Source organism: Manduca sexta, chromosome 24, assembly GCF_014839805.1.
Source record: "Manduca sexta isolate Smith_Timp_Sample1 chromosome 24, JHU_Msex_v1.0, whole genome shotgun sequence".
NCBI classification, from domain to species: domain Eukaryota; kingdom Metazoa; phylum Arthropoda; class Insecta; order Lepidoptera; family Sphingidae; genus Manduca; species Manduca sexta.
The window spans coordinates 3,527,824-3,548,936 of NC_051138.1; the positions used below are offsets into that span (position 1 = coordinate 3,527,824).

General features: G+C 35.7%; 1 protein-coding gene across 1 annotated transcript; it reads right to left on the minus strand.

Annotated features, from left to right (window-relative positions):
• Nucleotides 1-663: 663 nt before the first annotated feature.
• On the minus strand, nucleotides 664-21,084 carry LOC115440630 (zinc finger and BTB domain-containing protein 24). The gene is made up of 10 exons (XM_037442540.1): nucleotides 20,580-21,084; nucleotides 18,088-18,249; nucleotides 6,589-6,834; nucleotides 6,132-6,274; nucleotides 5,391-5,554; nucleotides 5,052-5,135; nucleotides 4,618-4,755; nucleotides 4,377-4,549; nucleotides 3,844-4,038; nucleotides 664-3,617 (listed from the first exon to the last, which is right to left on the minus strand). Exons 1-10 carry the CDS (start codon nucleotides 20,772-20,774, stop codon nucleotides 3,252-3,254), a joined length of 1,866 nt encoding a protein of 621 aa, XP_037298437.1. The 5' UTR covers nucleotides 20,775-21,084; the 3' UTR covers nucleotides 664-3,251.
• Between the last annotated feature and the right edge of the window lie 29 nt (nucleotides 21,085-21,113).

The following is a 21,113-nucleotide window of genomic DNA, read 5'->3' on the forward strand; positions in this document are numbered from 1 at the left end:
GTAATTTGGTACACAGGAACATTTTGTACTGGATTAACACAATATAGGCTACTTTTATCCGGTTAATTAGCTCCCATGGAAAATATTTGGTTTTTAAATCTGATTTTTAAACAGATGGCGCAATGACCGCTGTCGTGCTGTAAGGAGTTTTGTATCGGGAAAGGCGGGCGAAGCCGCGAGCGACACCAATGAAGTCATATTTGCTGTCTACTTTCTTTACTTGTATGTCTGCTATGATGTAGGTAGTCTATCTTGATATATTGGCGTAAGAACAGCAGATGCGCTATGAAGTTCAGTTTGAAAACCCATTTAGCATCATCCACAAACACTTTATTTTAAGTATGATATTTTGAGAAATTAACATTTTAAGGTAACAACAGTCAATTATTTAAAGAAATTCTAATGAATAATTTAATGTGGGCATTGATAAGATTTAATTGACTGTAAATTAGATACTGGATACACGAAGAATGAGTAAATATGCCAGCCTCTTGAAACGTATAAATTATTAATTTAAAGACTTAATGTTGTAACAACACTTTATGTTGTATAATAAGGGACTGCACTATCTTACAAAAGATAGATATGTATACTAGTATAGTGCTCAATATATAATATATATGTGGCATCGAAAGAATTTTATGACTCCGACATTCCATTTCTTTACCAAATCTATCCATCCAAAATTAATTCTAAGCTATTAGGTAAGTATTTGTATATTTTTACATCAAATTGGATTTTGAAATGATACATGATTTTATCGCATTTAAAAATCGATTTGATTTTCTGACTTCAAATCTGTTATTAAATTAATAATCTCTGATAATAACATAATCTTTACATATTAAAGTTATCAAAGAAAAACTAACATGGGTTTTTATTAGAGCAACAGAAGGCAAAACAAGGTTTAAGGATTTTAGTCCGTCTGTCTGTAAGTATATTTATACAAAATACTCCAATAATAAGTTTGCACTGATGTGTTGCTATGGGTGTAAAGATAATATTTTTAAGTCTGGTAATCCACTTGCAAAAGCTGAGTGACTCAGATTGAGTATAACTGATCCTACTCAATTACCAAAATATTAAGGAAAGGAAAATATTTGTTGTAGAAAAGCAATTTTTTTTTTAATTGGAACTATTTAGTTGTGTAACAGATTTCTGTTACAGGTTATGATCTATTATGTTATTATCAGTGTTACACATATTTTATCTCTTATTGAAAATTGCAACGATTATTAAAAACCTTGTAACTAATTGCTTCAGGTATTACAAAAAAAAAAAAATACTTTTCTTTAGTAATACCTTATGTTCAGTTATAAATGTGGCAAATGAATATTCTGACTAGTATTTCCCGTAAGATGATCATTGCAAATTAAGTTTATTGTAATTAAACTGTCGCAATATCAATGTGGATAAAAATATTTACGGTCCCAGTATGTTAGTCAACACGTCATTGAATCTTATCGTAATTTACATAAACTGGACAGTTACAATTAAGTATAAAAATACATGATCTATTATAAATTATTTTAATTCTAGATACGGACTAGATTAATGACTAGATATAATACAAATGACTAGTACCCACTCATCCCTTTTCATTATAGCTATAATCTTATATTAATGGAAATAAAGCGACCAACTTTGGATTCTAATAAACGTTTTTTCCTTCTATATATACACCGAACTCGATTTTATACTTTTATATTTATCTAGCATATCTACTTAAAAATAAATGAAGCACTATCTATAATATATTATTTAATTTTGAGTGTAATATGTTATACAAAACGAAGTCCCTTGTAGAAGCGTATTCATTTTCATATTCGTATTGTTTTCGTGGAATGTTACTGTAATTTGGAAATACCCATTAATCATAACATTGGGTCGGCGTAGGATCTTGAATTTTATTTTTGCGAAGATCTAAGAAGCTTCTTGAAAACTGAAACCACTTAGAAACCAATATTGCGATATTGCAATCTTACTAAAGAATCTCGTAATTATTATCAAAATCACGACCTTAATATTTACTAGTGCGATAAAGAAAGCATTTTAGTAGAATTTATAACAATATTGTTTTTTTATTGCCGGCCAATGACGACTTGGAAATAAAAAGATAATTATTTTATTTTACCGCACTGGGGGTAGGTAAGCATTAGCTAATGCTTATAGGTTCGTATACTTACGTGTACGTCCTACACTATGATTATGTATCTTCGCAATACAAATGAAGTTCATCATCTTACGCCCAAATATAACTATTTTTTTTATTAACAGATATAATATAATGGAAGATGAAAAGTGACACTGTTATTTCTCAATAAAAAAATAGGAGTTTCCTCTATCGTAGTTTAACTTCCGGTAGTAGAAAACGAAATCTTTAATGCTTTCTACTGGTTCAAAGGGCGTGCAAATTTTAACATAGTATTTTAGTTACACCCAAAAGAGTCTCTAAAAAAATTAGATTATGTGAACTTGCGCAATTTACGACCGCGAAAGTATTATGGGTAGTCGAAAAACTGAATAAATTATGGCCTAAATGTTGTGCGTTGATAAAAAATATAAGTAGGTAGAGCCTAAAATAATAAGAGAAAATATATAAAAATAAAACTTCTATACAATGAATGTTAACAGTAGGTATCCTTGATGATTCCGTGTAAATTTTGACGCAGAAATAAAATGTTAAAGTACCTACTTTTTGTCAGACGACATCGTGCGTAACCAAGAAGTTTATGTGGCATTACTGTTAATTTCCATTCCGAAACGACTTTTAATTAATACATTTGATCACCGATAACTTATTTATATTTTACAAAAATATTGTATTATTTTTAAGTAAGACTGAAATTTATTTGCAGCATGTGTTTTAATATCATAATTTCAAGATGTCACGTTTAAATTTTGTATTGAAATAGTCAAATTCACATCGACGACCAGCGCGGTTACCTATCCGAGTTCAACCTTAGATAATATTACCGTATACCGATTACTCTTAGAATTTGTTTTAACATTATAAACACTTCTAATAGGATTTTCTTTATTAATGTTGAATGTTGAGCATAAAACTATTTTTCATCGGACGTATCCTAATAGCAAATATTCCTCTTAATTGTAGAAACACTATTTATCGGTGATTCGTTGTAATGTCACATATAAGAATAGTTTTAGAACTTCAACATGATCGTATCATCTTGGAAGACGCCCTTGCCGCAGGCATCTGTTGGGAACGCGCTGAGGGGCGCGGGCGTGGCTCAGGTGCACAGGCCCGAGTTGTCCACCAAGGACCTGGCCAGCACGTCGGCGGCCGCGATGTCGCTCACTTTACCTTCGAAGTGCCCTCTCACATGGAACATGAACTCGGCCTTGCCTGCGAACTCCTGTCTACACATGAGACACAGGTGGTGCGCATGCGTGTGCTGCCGCTCCGGGGCGTAGTGTGTGTGACCGTGGGTGAAGTACGCGCCACCACCGCCTCCACCCCCACTCTCGTTCACGACCGTCGCGGTCGACACGGATGCAGTGGCTATACTGTGTCCATTGAGTATCTGCTGATTCTGATTGTGATGGTGCAGAAGTTGTAGTTTCTCCTGGTTTGATAAATGGACCTTTTCTTGCTGCTGTGAACAACACACCCGTACGTCATAAAACGTTCTTAACGTACCTAAGTTTATTACCTAATAAGCGCAATAAAATATATTGTTTTATAGAATACGTTCCAGATAAGTAACTTTTATTAGCTTGCAAGACAATAACAAAGAAATTGCAAAATCATCATCGCAATAAATATAAATATTATGCTATGTCCTTAACATCTAAGACTACGTGCAGTAGAAGTAAACACACTTGGTGCTGTGTGGCTTGTTGCATCTTATCCTGCAGCAGCTTGTTGTCTGGTAAGTGCGACTTGGCATGCGCGCTCCACTCGTCCCTCGTGGCGAACAGCCGACCACAGAGCTCGCACGACCACGACACCACCATCCCTGCCGTCGCTGCTGCCACCGCCGCGCTTGCTGCACTTGTATGAACTAGATTCGTATTCTGTAATATTTCAGTACTTATTTTTAATGACAGTTATTCTATCAGAAGCAAATTCACATCAAGAACATGATGAATTAAAGGATGGTTTATGAGATTATAATTTAAGTTACAAACTTTAATAAAAATATTAATTAATGCTTTCAAAATAAGATTACATCACAACATAAATCACGTTATAATTTAATTTAAGCAACAACGCATTTGTACATAATTAAAAACATTTCTTGTCTTTATAGAAATGTTAGTACCTATATGAATTAGAAACATGCTAAATGAGGAAAGAAGACGTGAAGATGATGTTTCTACGAACCATGCGTTGTATTCTCATAGGGATTTACCGTAAAGTTGTGTCCAGGTACCTGGCAGACCTGAATTGGCTGCTGGTGTGAATGCTGTTGTTGCTGTTGCTGTTGCTGCTGTTGCGCTGCCGCTGCCGCCGCGATCTCCGCTTGACTCGGCTTCGTATCCTCTTGTTTTGGCAGTTGAGGTTTCACATCATCTAGTTTTAAAGCTGAAATAGCAAACCAAATCAAAATTGCACTTTGATGAAAAACATACAAGGTTTACTTTTGTACTCACGTGGTATAGCGATCTGGCGTTTGCCCAACGGTGCTATGTTTGACGGCGTTATGTGTTTCAACTTGTTCATGTGGAGCACCAATTTGTCGCGACGAGCAAAGGCCTTGTTGCACACTTCACAAACGTATGGTTTCTCGCCTAGAAACGAAAGTATTGTTATCTGTTTAGATAGTTTCGGATATCTATAGTGATAAGAGTATGCAAAAAGGGGAGCATGAGATCATTTTTGTTCGATTTGTCAATATCGATCGGATATATATTAACGGGGTCATTCTTTTATAAGGACTTGATAAAAATATATATCATGTAGATACTACTTTTTACTCGGTAATCCAGAAATAACGAGATGTAAATATTTTGGCGTCAACAGAATCCTGTAACATTTACCTACGTTCTACGTTCTAGTGAATGCTTAATGTTTGACTTTTACTTACCTGTGTGAATTCTCATGTGTATCGTTAGTTTGTCTTTACGAGCAAGACCTTTCCCGCAGACAGTGCATTCAAACGCTTTGCTACCTAAAACCAAACAGTCATAGTCTTATTACTTAATACTACTTATTTCTAACAACAAATATGATTAAGTATATCTACTAGGATTTTTTGGAACATATAAAATCAGATTTGCTATTAATCCAGCTTAAACGTATAAATTCACAATTAAAACCAGCAGACATGGAATCTCAGCGAACAGAGGGCTGTATGGTTCAATAACTGTGGCCTAAAACCGATTGTACTCGACAAATTAATCTCTCTATAGACAGCCTCAGTTACCTTCGTTTGTAGAGCTGGTAGGTTTAATAGCCGGGTGTTTCCTAACTGGTGTACCTTGTAACGCTTTTAATCTAGTCCCCGGGTGCATAGATCCACCTTCCGCGTACGGTTCCGTGAACGGTATCAGATTTGGTCTTGGTATGTTGTTTGTTACTTCTGGTGACCTGGTAGAAAGAAATTTAAAATTATTTGGAAATTAGTTTAAGACGAATATAGAAAAAAAAATAAATTAAGATCAAATAGCACTCTATAATATTTTATTTACGTGCCAGATAAAAAATAGTGACAACATTTTAATCTTCATTACATATTAATGTCATGATATATTTTGTTTATAAGATAATCACAATATATAGTGTCATAAAGTATCATAAATCTATGTTCTCCGTTTATTCCTGAAGGCAGTGAGAGGCCATTAGGCATAAACGCAAGTGGTGCACTCACTCACTCACTCACTTTCCGCTGTACGTATTTAGTCCCATGATGGGCTTGGGGGCTTTACTTTGTATGTATTGGGTCCAATTAGAACGTGTTGTTACCGTAGTCTACTACGGAAAAGTGAACTGCAGCTTCTGATATGCTGCTTATGGTCTTTGGAATTGAAGGAAACTCGATTAAAGACCAACCCTTTCCTCATCCTTAACAACAGTGTTAGAAATTGATACTACAATCCAATAGGTTGTATAGGTTCATTTACAACAAAGATCAGTAACACTCATTTGCCTTCTTAAATACACTCACCAATTGCCGAGACTCTGCAGGACTCTCACGCCTCCTTCAAAGCCCATGCCGACGTCATCGGGCACCGTGAAAGTGCTGTCAGGCCCGCCAGTGCTGGAACTGACTTGCGGCACCTTGATTGGCGAGTTGATATTCGCGTAGTGATGCTGCGTGGAGCTCACGGTCGGTGGAGACGGATGGCCCGGATGGGCGTTATTGTTCTGTGCCTGCTGGATATTTGTATGTTTTAGAAGTGTTCTTTACGCCTTAAAGCTAATCACTTCACCAACACCCGAATTTGTATCATTTTATGTTTCATTCCTTTTAATCACAATTATAATTTACACCTGATTTTAAATTTAGTACCATTATAACTTACTTGCATTTCTTGATGATGTCTTGACTGATTGTTGTTGTTATTATTCTGTTGTTGCTGATGTTGTTGTTGCTGCTGTTGCTGCTGTTGTTGTTGCTGTTGTTGTTGCTGCTGTTGTTGCTGCTGTTGTTGCTGCTGTTGCTGCTGCTGCTGCTGTTGTTGTTGTTGCTGCTGCTGTTGCTGTTGCTGCTGCTGCTGCTGCTGTTGTTGTTGTTGTTGCTGCTGCTGTTGTTGTTCGCGGCGAGCAGCTGCCGCGGCTTGCGCCATGTGCTGTTGTACAGCTACGTGAGCCTCAAGGTATGCTGTTTTTTGAGCTTCTGTCATTTTGTCCATGTTCACCGTGCCGTCCTTGTCAAAAAAAGAAAGTATGTTATTGATACTACTTATTGTTATGTGATTTAGTCCCGTTGGGGACTGTCATTTATGAGATGCTAAACTACGAATATAATAAAAATTGCTTTTTCCTTTTTTTTCATTGCATTCGTCACTTTCTTCTAAATGTAGCGTTGCTGAAAATTATATGATTATTATTAAGGTAATTTATTGTAATAAGCATATGAATGTAGCCTGTTTTTGTAAGAAGAGGTTATTAACTCATAGTCGAATCTGATAATATCATTCTAACCAATCATTCACGTCTTCAGAGGTCTTCTTCGCTATTTTTATTTCATGGTTCATGAATGTGTAATTTTTATCTTTTGCCAATAAATTTTATGTTAATGATTGCATTTACTAATAATTTTTCTGTAATTTTCTGCCTTATATTTCATAACTTGGAAATAAAATCGAGATTCTAATAAATTTATAGCTGATAAAATGTTTATTGATAAAAAAACCCTAGACTCTATAATACTGTTTTTTTTTTTTTACATATAAGAACGTTTTTATTCATTCTGATATTCGAAGCCATAAAATGTAACCCCTGAATACCTTTAACATTAACAATGAAAGGTAGAAATCTATTTATAACATGGCTCGTAGCTAACTTGTAATCGCGAAATATTTTATAGATATGTAATTTATTTCCCAAGACTAATTTTTATGTATATGTCAATAAGATTGTTACAAAACATACGGAAACTTTAAAATGGACCTTTAAACTTACTACTAAAATTTAAGATGAGACTCTTTAAATTCGCAAATATTACACAGCTTAAACAAAATATTCCTTGGAATGTGGTAGGAATTACATCGTGCCTTCATTGAGTGTCTTTGATGCGTTCGGAGGGCTCGAGGGAGCGTCGTGTTAGGGTGGCCGCCCCCGCCAGTGCATTCACCCCGCGGAAAGTGAGACCGACCCCCGCGCCCAGACGAGTTTCATTCCGTAACACGTAGCCACCAACACCCTATGCTTAATTGCCAAAACTCGTGGTGGGTTCAACGAACTTGTCCAATCGTAGGGAAAACGGACGTGGGCGAATCTCACTTCCTTAGATTATTGTGGGTAAGAGGTCGTTGACATCTTTGTAAAGGAAAGATTGTAATGAGGGCGAGTGTTTTGCAATTATGAGTGGTTAGTTTAGATAAATACCTAACTTCGATATTTCATTGTTTGAAGTTTATGTACTGTAATTTGGTAATTGTTATTAAATACCTCGTTACTGTTTATTACCAATTAAGAAAAAAAAACATGATTTTCATTTAACTTTGACAGCTAATTTACCGAAATAAAAACACCGAAGAACTAAATACAATGTTCAGAGTTTGATGATTATTTTTAGTTTGTGCCAAGGCGTTTGTAAAGATGTGCACATTACTTTTTGATTGATTAAAACACAAATTACTGATACCATTAAATTTTCCACAACGTATCATAATGTACATTTCGTTCGGAAATTCCGATTAAGATGTATGTTGATTTCCTAGATGTAACAATCAAGTAATCTTATTGACATTACACTCATAACAGAGTTGTATAAACATGCAATTAAAATAAACCAATTATCGCGTATAAGACGGAGGCGAGTAACATTATAGATTAGTTGCAAACACGTTTATAATCTCTCAGGAAAAAAAATTATCTTGTTACTAAACATTATTGCGCTTAACAATATAATGAGATATTGTAACAGATAAGAGTGAACATTTGGGTAGATCATTATGCCGGTCGCTAGATTTTTGTATACGTCACTGCATATTGCTCGCGGCTCCACCTGTGTGATAATCTTTCCCGAAATAAAAGTCCAGTTTCACACATTTTCATACTAAAGGTAACATATATTAGAACAGGGTTTAGCCTACTTGTGTGTACAAGTTCATTTAAATCATTTCAATTGTTTGTGTTTACTTGAACAAACATCACAAACTTTCAAATTAATGTACGAATAGAACATGAATTGGAACAAAAAATGTATGTACTACATTAATAAGAACCTGCAAATACTTTACAATATGTTCAACTTAAAATGTAACTTAATACTTTATAATTTTCATCCTTGAATTATATATTTTTTAATTCGGGACTCTACGAGACTTCTTTTTGTCACATTTTGTATAATACTTAAATATTTTTTTTGTCGATTTAATTCGGCATCATATGATTTTATTCAAAGGAATAGTAAATAAAAGATACCTTGAGATATTTTTATTGCTATATTAAAGTACAGTTTCACATATAAATACGATTTCACCTTTTGTTACTGTAAAGTTTTGGTATCAATAATTAGGAAGGATTTTAAGATGTACATTAACTAATGTTAAGAATTTCTCTACCATTTGGTAGAGATCAGTTTCACTGTTTGACCTCCGTCTTGTTATTCACCAAGTGTACTATGTTAAAAGAAGACTTTTAGATATCTAAAATAGTAGAGTCAGAGAAAAAGGATTAATCTGGTGAATAAATATGTACGTTATTTAATCAGTGTTTTGATTAGTAACTATTTTGTGACTTACTTTCTAATATTAAATAATTTCTGAGTCAACGAGACAGAACGGCCATAGGTTAAAATTTAAAAATTACTATTAAATATTACCTATGTTTGAATGACTGTTATAAAGAAAGCCGAACAACGATTGACGAAGCTAAGGAGTGAAGTAGCTTCACATCTGAATAAATTATCTTAATATTTTTAAAACCTACGTCGTCTACTAAACATTAATCTTTATGATCTCATTTTATCTTTATTATTCTCACGTGATCGCAATTGTGCATAATAATTTACAAGCATACGTGGTAACTATAACAGCCCATTTATAATGCAGCAACGATCGCGAAGTAATATCATATAGTATTTTATGATTCATGCATTAGTTTGTGTTGCTATTGTTTTTTTTTACATAGGCGAGTATTTACAGACAAGCGCCTTCTTGTCTCATTACTTACAAACTGAATTAAACATACAGCTAATCAAGTTTTATATTTTGAAGAAAGGTCGAGGGTTAAATGTTAAGATGGTATAGACCGTCGCTAGTAAAAACGGCGTAAAGATTTTATTTCGAAAATTAAACAAACAGAAAGGTCATCTGATTGTCAGTGATCACTGATCACCACAGTTTTTCAAGGAGAAAGCATATAATGCTATTGCACGTCGGTTTTCTCAGACTGTAATACCTGGGTAGATGGAGTACCCACTCGTAGTCGGAAATTCATTCTATAGATACGACAGACTTCAACTTAATTGTCACTTACAATTAAATATCTATGATAAATATTTCTTTTATTAATTATAAATTCTGGTGCAATTATGAATCATCTTTACACTTTGCATATACAAACTATAATAGCATAGTTGTGTTTGCGTAGCTAGGACCCCTCAAAGATAAGGGAGGAAGCGGCGCGAGCGGGGAAAACCTCGGGGGGCCTTATCACGAATGCACAGATTAAAAACAAACGTTAACTAGGGATATGAGTTGGGGTTCAAATAAAATGGGGTAAAAATTCAAACTGAACTTATAAAATTTATACCTATTCGTCGTTAGCATTTTTAAATCAGGGTTGTTGTACGATCTTAGATGGATTACGGAATAGAAAAAATGTTTTCCTGGTAATCTAATATTTTTTTAAGAAATGTAATGAATCTTACAAATTTTAAGAAAACGTAATTAATAACACATAAGTCATTTTCTTAAGTTTTTTCACTTCTTGGTTATCTATCATATAAAAACGCAAAACAAATTAAATATAATCAACACATTAAAACACACACAACTGTAATAGGAAGTACTTACTCTATCACTCCACATCTTGCATGATCCAAACACTACCGAATACAATTTGATTTGGAGCGCGAGTCACCGCGAAGGGCGGCTGTATTGGGCGGCGAGGCGGGCGCCCTCCGCGGACCCTATGCACCGAGTGCTAAAAACTAATGCAAGAACTTGCACCTCTCTTAGATCGATCGATTACGCGCGACGCACCTGACTTTAACATTGAGGTTTTTTCTGTCTGTTAAGGAGGAAATTTGATGTATAATGTTTAAGGTGTCATTAAGTTAATATATTTTAATTTTGTTTGATATTTATTAAATACTTACATTAGATTCATGCAGATAGAATACAGTATAATTTTTTAGCAAAAGCTTATTTACATTGCCGTCAAGTATGTATATTATATTTTAAAACGGTTATCTACATGATACGATAAACCATCATACCCATTGAAGCTGGCCAAATATAACATAACTTTGTGTTTCAAACGACAAAACTCGACTCTATATTTTTATAATTTTTCAATAAAACACTACGCGACTTGTTGTAGCGGTAATGTTCGTATTTTCCAATTATTATGTATCGACCTTTTCGATACGAAGCTATCAATGCATAAGTAACTCTAAAATAGTCGAACTCTAATAGACTCTACATTTTCTTTTTTCTTTAATAATGCATTGAATAAGTTCTTCAAACCATTTACGTATATAATATTTAATATTTGTAAGAATTTATGATATTTAAAATGAAAATTATATGTTATTTTCATTATGAAAATTAATTAAGAATTACCAAAATATTTTAACGTTACAATTTTTTAGTAGCTTTAACATTAAGAATCACATAAGTCGTATGTTCGCGTTGACTGCCAAAAAATTATGATTTATTTTAAAAACATTAAGTACATTTCACGATATTTGGAAACAACCGGAGCATCGTCTTTATGGAAACATTGCAACCAAATAATTATAAAAATAAGTACATCATTATTTTAGTATTAGTTGGTTTAAGACGATTAAAAACTCCAATTGGCTTACGATTACTATTTAAATTTTATTAACGAGACATATTAATTGAAGTTTCATAGACAATACCCATATAATATGTTTATAACCTTCTTTTTAAAATCAACTTTGGTATGGAACGAGCAAGTTTCCTTAATATCGATCTACGACGTGAACACTTTTGCAAGTCACTGTATTAAAGTGAAAGTGAACAAAACAAACCCAACTCTAGACGCAGGGCAGGGGCACCTTTCTTTTATGAATGTTCATGAATTTCTACGTAATTGTAGGAGCCATGTAGCCTCGCTTTGTCGTATACAAAAGCCTGTCTGGGCTGTAACCGCATTGTCTTTATCTGCCGTCAGATAACTATGGAAGCACTGTTGTGTTTCAGTTAAGACTAGAATCACAGAGATCACAGCCAAGATCCCTTTCTACAATCGTCAATGCTAATATCATGTATGAGTGATACATCTTAACGATTGACTTATCGATATCTGTTAGCAATAACGATTGAACAAAGGCATCTTGGTCACTTCCTCACGGCATTATGAGAGTTAATATCTAACGTTCTAGAATAACAAATGCAGTTCAGTGCTATACAAAGCTTCACATTTCAAGGTTTTACGTAGTGTTATTACGGGGCAGTCGAGAAGCTTATCGATAAGCGAGCACTGCGATCGTTTCGTTATAGTTATATAAAAATCCGCTTATGATACTTTGCGCAAATGTAGCTGCGCTTAATGTAAACTCCATTTTATATTTAGAACACTAATAAAGAACGTTTGAATCAATCTGAAAAACATTCTTTCTGTATATGATTACTTTACATTGGTATATACTTTGTTGGTGGTAGGATACATTTTATATCGGCTCGGATAGTGACCACCGTATGCAACGTGTTAAAACCCGCCATAGTGGCTCACATAAATGTGTAGCTTTCCAGGAACAGCTTGTGTATATCCGGTTCCATCAGGCCAGCATAATTGTGTCGACTGCCGAGGGGTGATCATCTCTCGTGAGTCAACATTATTTTGGATCCCACTCCACTTACCATCAAGTATCAAAAATAGATAAAATATTATAAATGGATTAATGAAACTCGCACTTAACAAAGATTATTACGAAACTAAGTACTATTCTAGACGGTAGACAGAAATCAATAACGAAGCAAAACATACAAGAAGCTTAATTGAAACCGCCGACTTAACTCGTCTAATGATCCGTTAGGAAAGAAAAAGCATTACTGTATTTGATTTACTTTATTCGTAAAAAGCACGTGGCTCAGGAAAAATAGTTCGCATTTTGTTTTTTATGTTACATTTATTTTTACTTTGAAACTAGTGTTTTTTTTTGGAAACCTTAGCAAGTTTCAGTTTCTTAGTAGTGTAGCAGTGGTGAAGGGTGAAATTATTTAAAAAGTAATCCGAAAAATAAAATCGTCGTACCTAACATATTATCGCGGCTAGTTTAATAGGAAATAAAAACTAAGACAAACATAAATAAACGTAAAGGGGAAACCGGGAGAAATCGGGTTGTATGGACGCATCGCCAATGGAATGTTTATTCTTAATAATTTGACAGCGACTGCGCGGTGTTTAATATTATAATCATTGAAGGGGAGCGTAGAAGATCAAACATAAATCCATGTAAATCCACGGATCTAAAGATTTTGGGAAGCGCGGTTGACATTTGCCAAATCAATTTGTTCCAAAATGTTACCAGTTTGCTACACTGTAAATGTAAACAAAATATAACATTTTAATAATACTTGTATCATACAAGTTTCAACACACGTTTTAATACTACTTTTGGATAGATAATAAACGTATTAACTAGGTATACCTACATAAAATGTAATTTAAAAACCGTGCTCCAACAAAGATTAGAGTTAACGTTAAAGATTACTGTAAGTAGTTTAACATGTTGATTTGCATTTTGCAGCAATAGAGTAGCGACGATAAATTTACAGCAATAAGTTATCTTTGTGTTTGATGCCAATGACAACATGGCTTCTGTAGAAGTTTGCTTCTGATCTTCATCATCCATATTCATGGAATGTATTAGTGTTTCGAGAAACGCTATATTTATTCAGTACAAAATGCCATCTAAATAATAAGTAAAAGTTAATCCACTTTAATAGCCCGAAAACGACGCACATTATCGCGAATTAGAATTTGGGGTTTTACCGGCAAACATTTTTAATCAGTAATTAACTTAATCAGTATTTTTGTACATTGCCGCAATTATCATTTGTTGAAAGCAAAGAGTTAGGGCACTTTTAATGTATTACAATTTATAAATTTATTTAATTGCCCTAATCCATTTGATATGATAAACCCTTTACTTCGTGAGAAGATAAGAAAAGTTATTCAGTATGTTACATTTGTATACGCAATTTGTGTTATTTCTATCCTTGTTTGGCAAAGAACGATGAACAGGCATGTGTACAACTCATTTTGTGCCTTCCTATGTTACATGACCCCCATCACGTAATGTGACGAGTAGGGAAGGCTTGAAGCGTTTTCAGTGCAAGTGGTGTTCAGGCAGCGGGGCCGACCCCCGTGCGGGGGGCGGAGGGAGGCCGTAGTAGGAATATCCTTCACCTCCCGCGCTAGGTCAGGGTTAACTGTACCCCCGAGCTTCGGTGACGGTGAGCCACCTTCGACCTTGGATGGGATGCGTGCGGTAATGCACTCCCCACAGCTCTACCCCATGTTGCCTTGACTTCTCGAGCTCTACGCTTTATTTTAGAATAATCAATACTGCAAACTCTGCACTACTGCATTAAATGTCTACTTGAAGTTTACCATACATAGCCGTTCATGGTAAATACATGAAAGAGGCGAATATGACATAAATGAAAGAGACTTAATCTGCCTATCCATCACAAAATTTTCTCGTACAGTGAACATAAAAACGGGTCTACGGACATGCGTAGCTAATATCTAAGCTGACGACGGTTGTATTGCGCATCAAACAAACGGCGCGGCCTTATAACTATCGTATTAAAGCCTATAATTCATTAACCCAACAGTCTATTCGAAGACGGAACGAAGGCATTCGACAGTGACTCGTGTTACGTTTTTCTTAAGTTGGGAATCGTATGTTCAGCACAATTCTTGTTCTGCTGGCTGATAGATAATTTTGAAGCTTAATGCGTAAGGATAAGGTTCTGTTTTGTGTAAGATGTCGTTGGGTGGTGGGTGGCAGTGGGTCGATATGTCCCGGGCGCGCGCCGATCGATAGAGGAGGGGCGCTACCCGGTCGGGCGAGCCGTGCGCCCGTGCATCGTCGTCGCCGCGCCGCGCCGCGTGCCTACACACTCGCAACTCGCGACAACAATACATTTTCGTACAATAGTGGCTCCGTTTGTCTGTTCGCAGATAACAGGGGGCGCTACATGACTCTCAGATTTAGATTTACTCGAACACAAAGCATTATCGTTATTTATTTTTTAGACACGTAAAACGAAAGCCTCTCCTTTTATAATATTGGTACTTCCAACCTGATTTTAATTATATTAGTTGTTTATATCTAAATAGATTGATTCGTTAACTAAGTACACAATAAATCTTATTTTATTATTTTTGATTCTTTAAAAAGACAATCATTATTGAGCATTTTATTGCGTGTATGATCGATGACTGATAAACGATCTCTTATTAATATAATTAAGAATATTATTAATTAACAATTGTAATGATAAAAGCCCGATATCTGTAGAAGGTCGTTGTTTTTAACGTCATTTTATATTCTTCTACGTTCATTATTCTAGAATCTGCCAATTCGGATTTCGATACATTTTATCTAATCTTACCGAGAATCGATTGTTTTTATCTGTTACGCGGGGTTATCGTAATATTTATACGTGTATAGGTAGTTTGAAGTCACTTTAATGTCTATAATCAGATAATAAATGATTGAACTTAACATATTTTGATTTGGGTAATCTAAATTTGAAATTGGTTCCTTTTATTGAGGATATTCTCTGATTGAGTGTGGTAATTAGCCTAGAAACAGTTTAGTTGGTGAACATGGATGTATGTTTCACAAAACCAGATAGTTCGATTGATAGCCGTAATGAGACCATCATTCTAATTTATAACTGTCTGTTCTCTAATCTCTCCGCGGCTTGCATTCGAGATATTTTCAGGGGAATTATTTTATTATCAATTATAGTAAATTGGGTAGACAATTTTTACCTATACTAACCCTATTCCAGGGGAAGGGAAGAATTACGTATCAAATAGAACCAAACGGAACCTCGCCCCCTCCTTTGCCGTCAGAGAAAAATATAACTAAAGTAAAACTTACGTTATAATGAGGTGAAAATAAAACCTTTTTTGAAATCTTTAGAATGAAAAAAAATAGGTACACTAACACTATTTAACCCCAAAGGGGTAGGCAGTGGGACAACTAATTCACCTTCCACCACTTCACTAAATGAAACCTGATTATATTTTCTGGTGGTCACTTGTATTCCCTGGGTTAGCGACCACCGTACACCAGGTGTATAATAGTACCGTAATGGTGGCCCAAGGAAGTATATCGCGTTCCGGGATCAGTTTGTGTATAATGTGAATGAATGAGTGAGCTGCTCTAAATAATAATTAAAAAACTAATGGTATATATTGTTTTAGTTTTTAGTTTATACCATAAACTGATTTTGATAAGAGCTACACCAGAGTTTCTTGTCTGCTCTTCTCTGGTGAGAACTACTTGTCGAACTGATGGTATAGTTTTGACGGAATCTAAATGAATGTAATAAGTTTTGAATTTGTTAAGCTACTTATGTGACTGACTGTACAAAAATAAACTCGAAAATATAATTTATTTTACGGAGTCGTGTAAAAAGATGTACACAACGTTACTTCATATAGAAACATTGCCTCTAATAAATCTGTCGACGCAATTCAAATTCGCGAACAGGATAATAGAGTTATCTTAAAAGCGTTTGAAACCGCGTCACGAAATCCATTTCGCTTACAACACTCGTGTCGTAACTTGACGTAATACCAGTAAACAGGGCACACATCATGATTTTAACGAAATATTGGCTTGGTGATAAAATTTTCGACTTCTTGTTAGAGTAGTAAAATCTACTTTAAAGTTAATTAGTATGGCGTAAGAATTTTTGTTCGAGTTTATTAAAAAAAATATAGAATCAATAGTTCACCTAAATTCTATATGATGAGACTTTTTGCTGCCCTAGTGGCTGTTCGGATATGAAAGTAACGAAGTCTCCCGATGTCCCAAGTTCAATCTCTTTATTCATGCAGTAAAATAAAACAGTTTTTGGTTCGAATAACACGCTGCCTGGCATTGGTCACGTGACCAAATACGGTGATATGTCACCTCGACCTATGTCAATTGTCACGAGCAAGCACTCTCAGTTGTTGAACGCCTGTCTGCTGTCTATGGGATAGAAGCGTGATTAAGAAGCGGCATGACGGTATATTATTTACGAGTTACAGGTTTGTCAAGCAGTTAACTTGACTGGGCATGCATCTCCGTTCTCTACGTGCAACTGTATCTACATACATGGACGGACGGACATACGGACGGACAACAAAGTAATCCTATAAGGGTTCCTTTTTCCCTTTTGAGGTACGGAACTCTAGAAAATAGATCATCTCCTACCTATACAGATATTTTAAATTAAATCTCACTGCACATACTTCAACTTTACTGATTTACTATTAAACGTTGTATACATAGTTATGCACTAAAGTGTGCAGTATTTTGTCTTACTTTGTTGAGTGACCCTTATTGTCAGAAGAATCGAGACAAAAATGTTAACTCTAAAGATGTATGAGATTTATTAAATTATAATTAGTAAAGCCCTAAGGTCATACTAAAAAATACAGGTCACACACAATATGTAAACAGACGTAGTGACTCAACTACTCCTGATGGTGTTTGGAGTGGCGTCAAAATTGGATATCGATTGACGAGATGACTATCCTCGTCAGTTGACAAAATTATGCTGAGTCGTTTTAAACCGAATATAGAGGGTATTCGTGGTCCGTGGCACACTTACGTGGGCTTTTGTGGTGTTGTACCTTATGGACGGCGTTTAGTAAGCTGCTAGACATTGTTAGAAATAACTACGCAAATAATTAAGCGCCTACTTGGAAGTATGTGCTGGCATTTTTAAATATTTATTTTATATCCTGTCACTTCAATATCGTACCGTTGTTTTACTAGCCCATCTTCACTGACTGTATTATTTTATTTACAATAAATTGTATAATAGTTTGTTAATTTGTAGCCTTATTTTCATCAGATATAAATCCTACCGAAGTAGTTGTTCTAACAGGCTGACATAATATATCGACTATCGAGGGATAATCCTTATCTCATTAGACTCCATTCCGACTACCATCACATGTAGTGACGTCACTTTGCCGTGGCTGTACCTACAAAAGAATGGTTATCGTTTACTAACTTGGAAGTTGATAGTAGAAGTGACGATCCGCATGGACTCCGCATAGTTCCGGAGCACGGAGTCGGTGCTGAGGCAGCTCTGACGCCACTCGTACAGCTGCTCCAGCCGCGTCACGCATCGCTCGCAGATTTTTTTCGGCAGGAAGTCGTCCTTCGATATCTGCTGGGTATCGCCGAAAGATGACACGTTAGAGAGATTTTAAAGCAAAGTCACAAATGACTAAAAGATTTATAACTAAACTTGGGCGTCAGAAACTTTTCAGAAGTCTTCGTTTAATTTCCCACATTTAAAGAATGAAGATTTTGATTGTGGACCTATCATAATTTCATGAAACATGAAATAGCAAGCGTCCTTGCACAGTTTTAATGCATATTGATTGCGATCAAACTGGTAGTCTAATACAGCAGACAGATTACCACGTCTTTAATAAATACATATGTAAAACATCAAAATAAAGAAACCAGTAAAGATACTGATAAAATCTCCTGTATCTAATTCTAATAGAAAAATCTAAGATTTAGTAGATAAACGATTGCTTCTTACGACCACTAACATTTACAAATCGTTTCTAACCGGGCCTTAAGCTTTATATGTCAAGGGCGAATAAGGACGAGCGGCGAAACGTAAGAAATGCCGATAGTATAATTTATTCCAACGTCAAGGAAGGGTTTGAAGGACTGCGCCATTAAACAAGGCGTTGAGGCGTGGTTTATTTTCATAACGCCGCTTAGGAACAATGTAAACGAAATCATGTAGTTGTGAAGGAAAACAACGTCTAAAATATTCATAAGAATAGACTATATAAATCGTTGCAGATACCGGTTGCGAAGGGTCTATATAACTCAATTCCTTCTGACTTCTCTTTATGTAGAATGTAATTATGATTAGAACGTTTTGTAGACCGCACTTATGCATAAATATAAGTATATGTTGTGACGGATTTCCTTTCGGAAACTGTTACCTTGCGCCACTGGAAGATACGTATGTCATTCCAAAGTGGTTGATGAAAACTTTACCCTTCATAAACGAGAGGACTATCAGTGGGACAGATTGATATCGGGATATTGTTAGGATAATAATTGACATTTTGTGTATAAAATTACGTTACGAAAATGTGTGGGCATATCGGTATCAAATGGCGAGAGGCTCTCGACATCTATTAAACGTCTGAGATATATTGTATATTGGTTTATAATCTCTAAAGATTTATTGAGATATAAACTCGAAAGTAACAGTTGAACAACATAGCTTCACCACTTAGAAGGTCTTTTGTAATGTAAAGTGGGCGGTGTTATTATCCTTGATGGGCTGTCGTAGCGCTTTACCATCGAACAAGCACATTAGTCATCTCATAGTTCAGATACATGTTTTAAAAATATCATTTAATTTTAACAATTCTAGTATTTCGTGTTGTCGGAACAAATTTAAGCTATGTAGTAAGTTCAAAACAGATTACAGTTTTCAGGATTCCGATCACTTGATTTATTTATCAATTAAGTGTAAGAGTATTGTATCGTAACCACAAATAATTACGTTGAGTTTGCACATGATTCAATTACAATGTCAATACATGAAACCGGAGCCTAATAAATTTGTTCCAGCAATTGAACACATAAACATTCAGTACCTATCAATACGAATGTTGCTGAGCGATTCTGGACTCTATCCATATCGAATTATAAGCTGTGGATGTGTTGAAGTGGTTGTACACGTAGATTAAGCCACGTCACGTGCCGACTATCATCCCTTTGAACAGAACCCCAATACGAAGGGATTTCATGTAATCCCGATACTATTACGTTGACCCAGATGAAATTTTGCGTCGGCGGTACAAGGGGTCAATGTACTACGCATGTTATGCACCTTACAAACATTCCATACACGAACAAAATAATTTAAGTAGTAAAGGTATTCTTTATTCCTGAGAGGATTATTCACAAACAATACTTGAACACTTTAAAATATATATAAGAAAGCGACGTTATCTAAAATCGATATCTTTAGTGTTTATTGTAATGTTATAACCGCAGGCACTTGATAATTTCTTTTTGCGTATATTTTAATGCATCATTAACACTATTTTTATTTTTTTTTCACGCACTTGGTTTTTATTGCTTTAAACAGAATTTAATATGGGTAAGACCCTGTTTATTTAAATGGACAACATAAATATAAAGAATGAAAAGTGTTCACTCAGATAAAAAAGGAATAAAAGAAAAAAGATACGTTTAAAGTCTCAACAGGTATCGTGAGACATCATAATTTCCTAGGTCGCTTTAGCCCGTAGCAGTGCGTAGCGCGCAGGCGTCTACGAAAGCTACATTAATTCAGTTACCTTTCCGCTACAAAATATCTTGTGTTTACGATTTATTTATTTTCATAAAATATTGATTTTTTTTTGTTCACAAAGCACATTTGATCTCACGATACAACTTGAGACACTGAAGCAAGACTAGTGCGAGGCGAGAGGTAATAAAAAGCGTGTGACTCACCATAGTTGGTAAGCAGGTCCTGAGCTTGAACAGGATCTGACGCTGCTCGGACTCCTTGTCGAAGATATGCAGCCGGGGGCCGCTCTTCAAGGAGCACAACCGACACAGGTCCGTGAACGCTGTGAAGTTGAGGTCCTCGGGCTCGGTCATAGCGAAGCACCTGATGAGGAGGTCAAGGAGGCAAGAGTTGTCCATGTATACGGCGGTGGTTGTCGGGTGGCGGGAGACAGGGTCAACGCCGCATGTCGCGGGTGCAGGCGTCGGGGAGGCGTCGCGCCGCCGCTGCGTCCGGGGGGCACTGGGGCCAGCGCGCGCCACCCGCCGGGCCCTCCCTCGCGCCCCCTCGCCCCCGGCCGACGTACGCAGCCCCGGCCCCCGCGACTCCGCTCCGTCAGGGTGGTTCCACGTTAAAGGAAAATGCGTGCCAGTTTTCCCATTTACAAACGTCTGCAACTGTCGAACGTTTATCGTAAACAGTTATCGTTATGTATGTTTGTACAAATTCATACGTACGTTATGCATATTGTAATGCAT

What these genes read in the sequence shown, in the direction of transcription:
- LOC115440630 (XM_037442540.1), bottom strand. Translation starts at nt 20,774, where the DNA reads ATGGACAACTCTTGCCTCCTTGACCTCCTCATCAGGTGCTTCGCTATG. An exon ending in CTGCAGAGTCTCGGCAATTG is followed by an intron (nt 5,555 to 6,131) that starts GTGAGTGTATTT and finishes TCTTTCTACCAG; the next exon opens with GTCACCAGAAGTAACAAACA. An exon ending in TACCTGGACACAACTTTACG is followed by an intron (nt 4,039 to 4,376) that starts GTAAATCCCTAT and finishes GAAATATTACAG; the next exon opens with AATACGAATCTAGTTCATAC.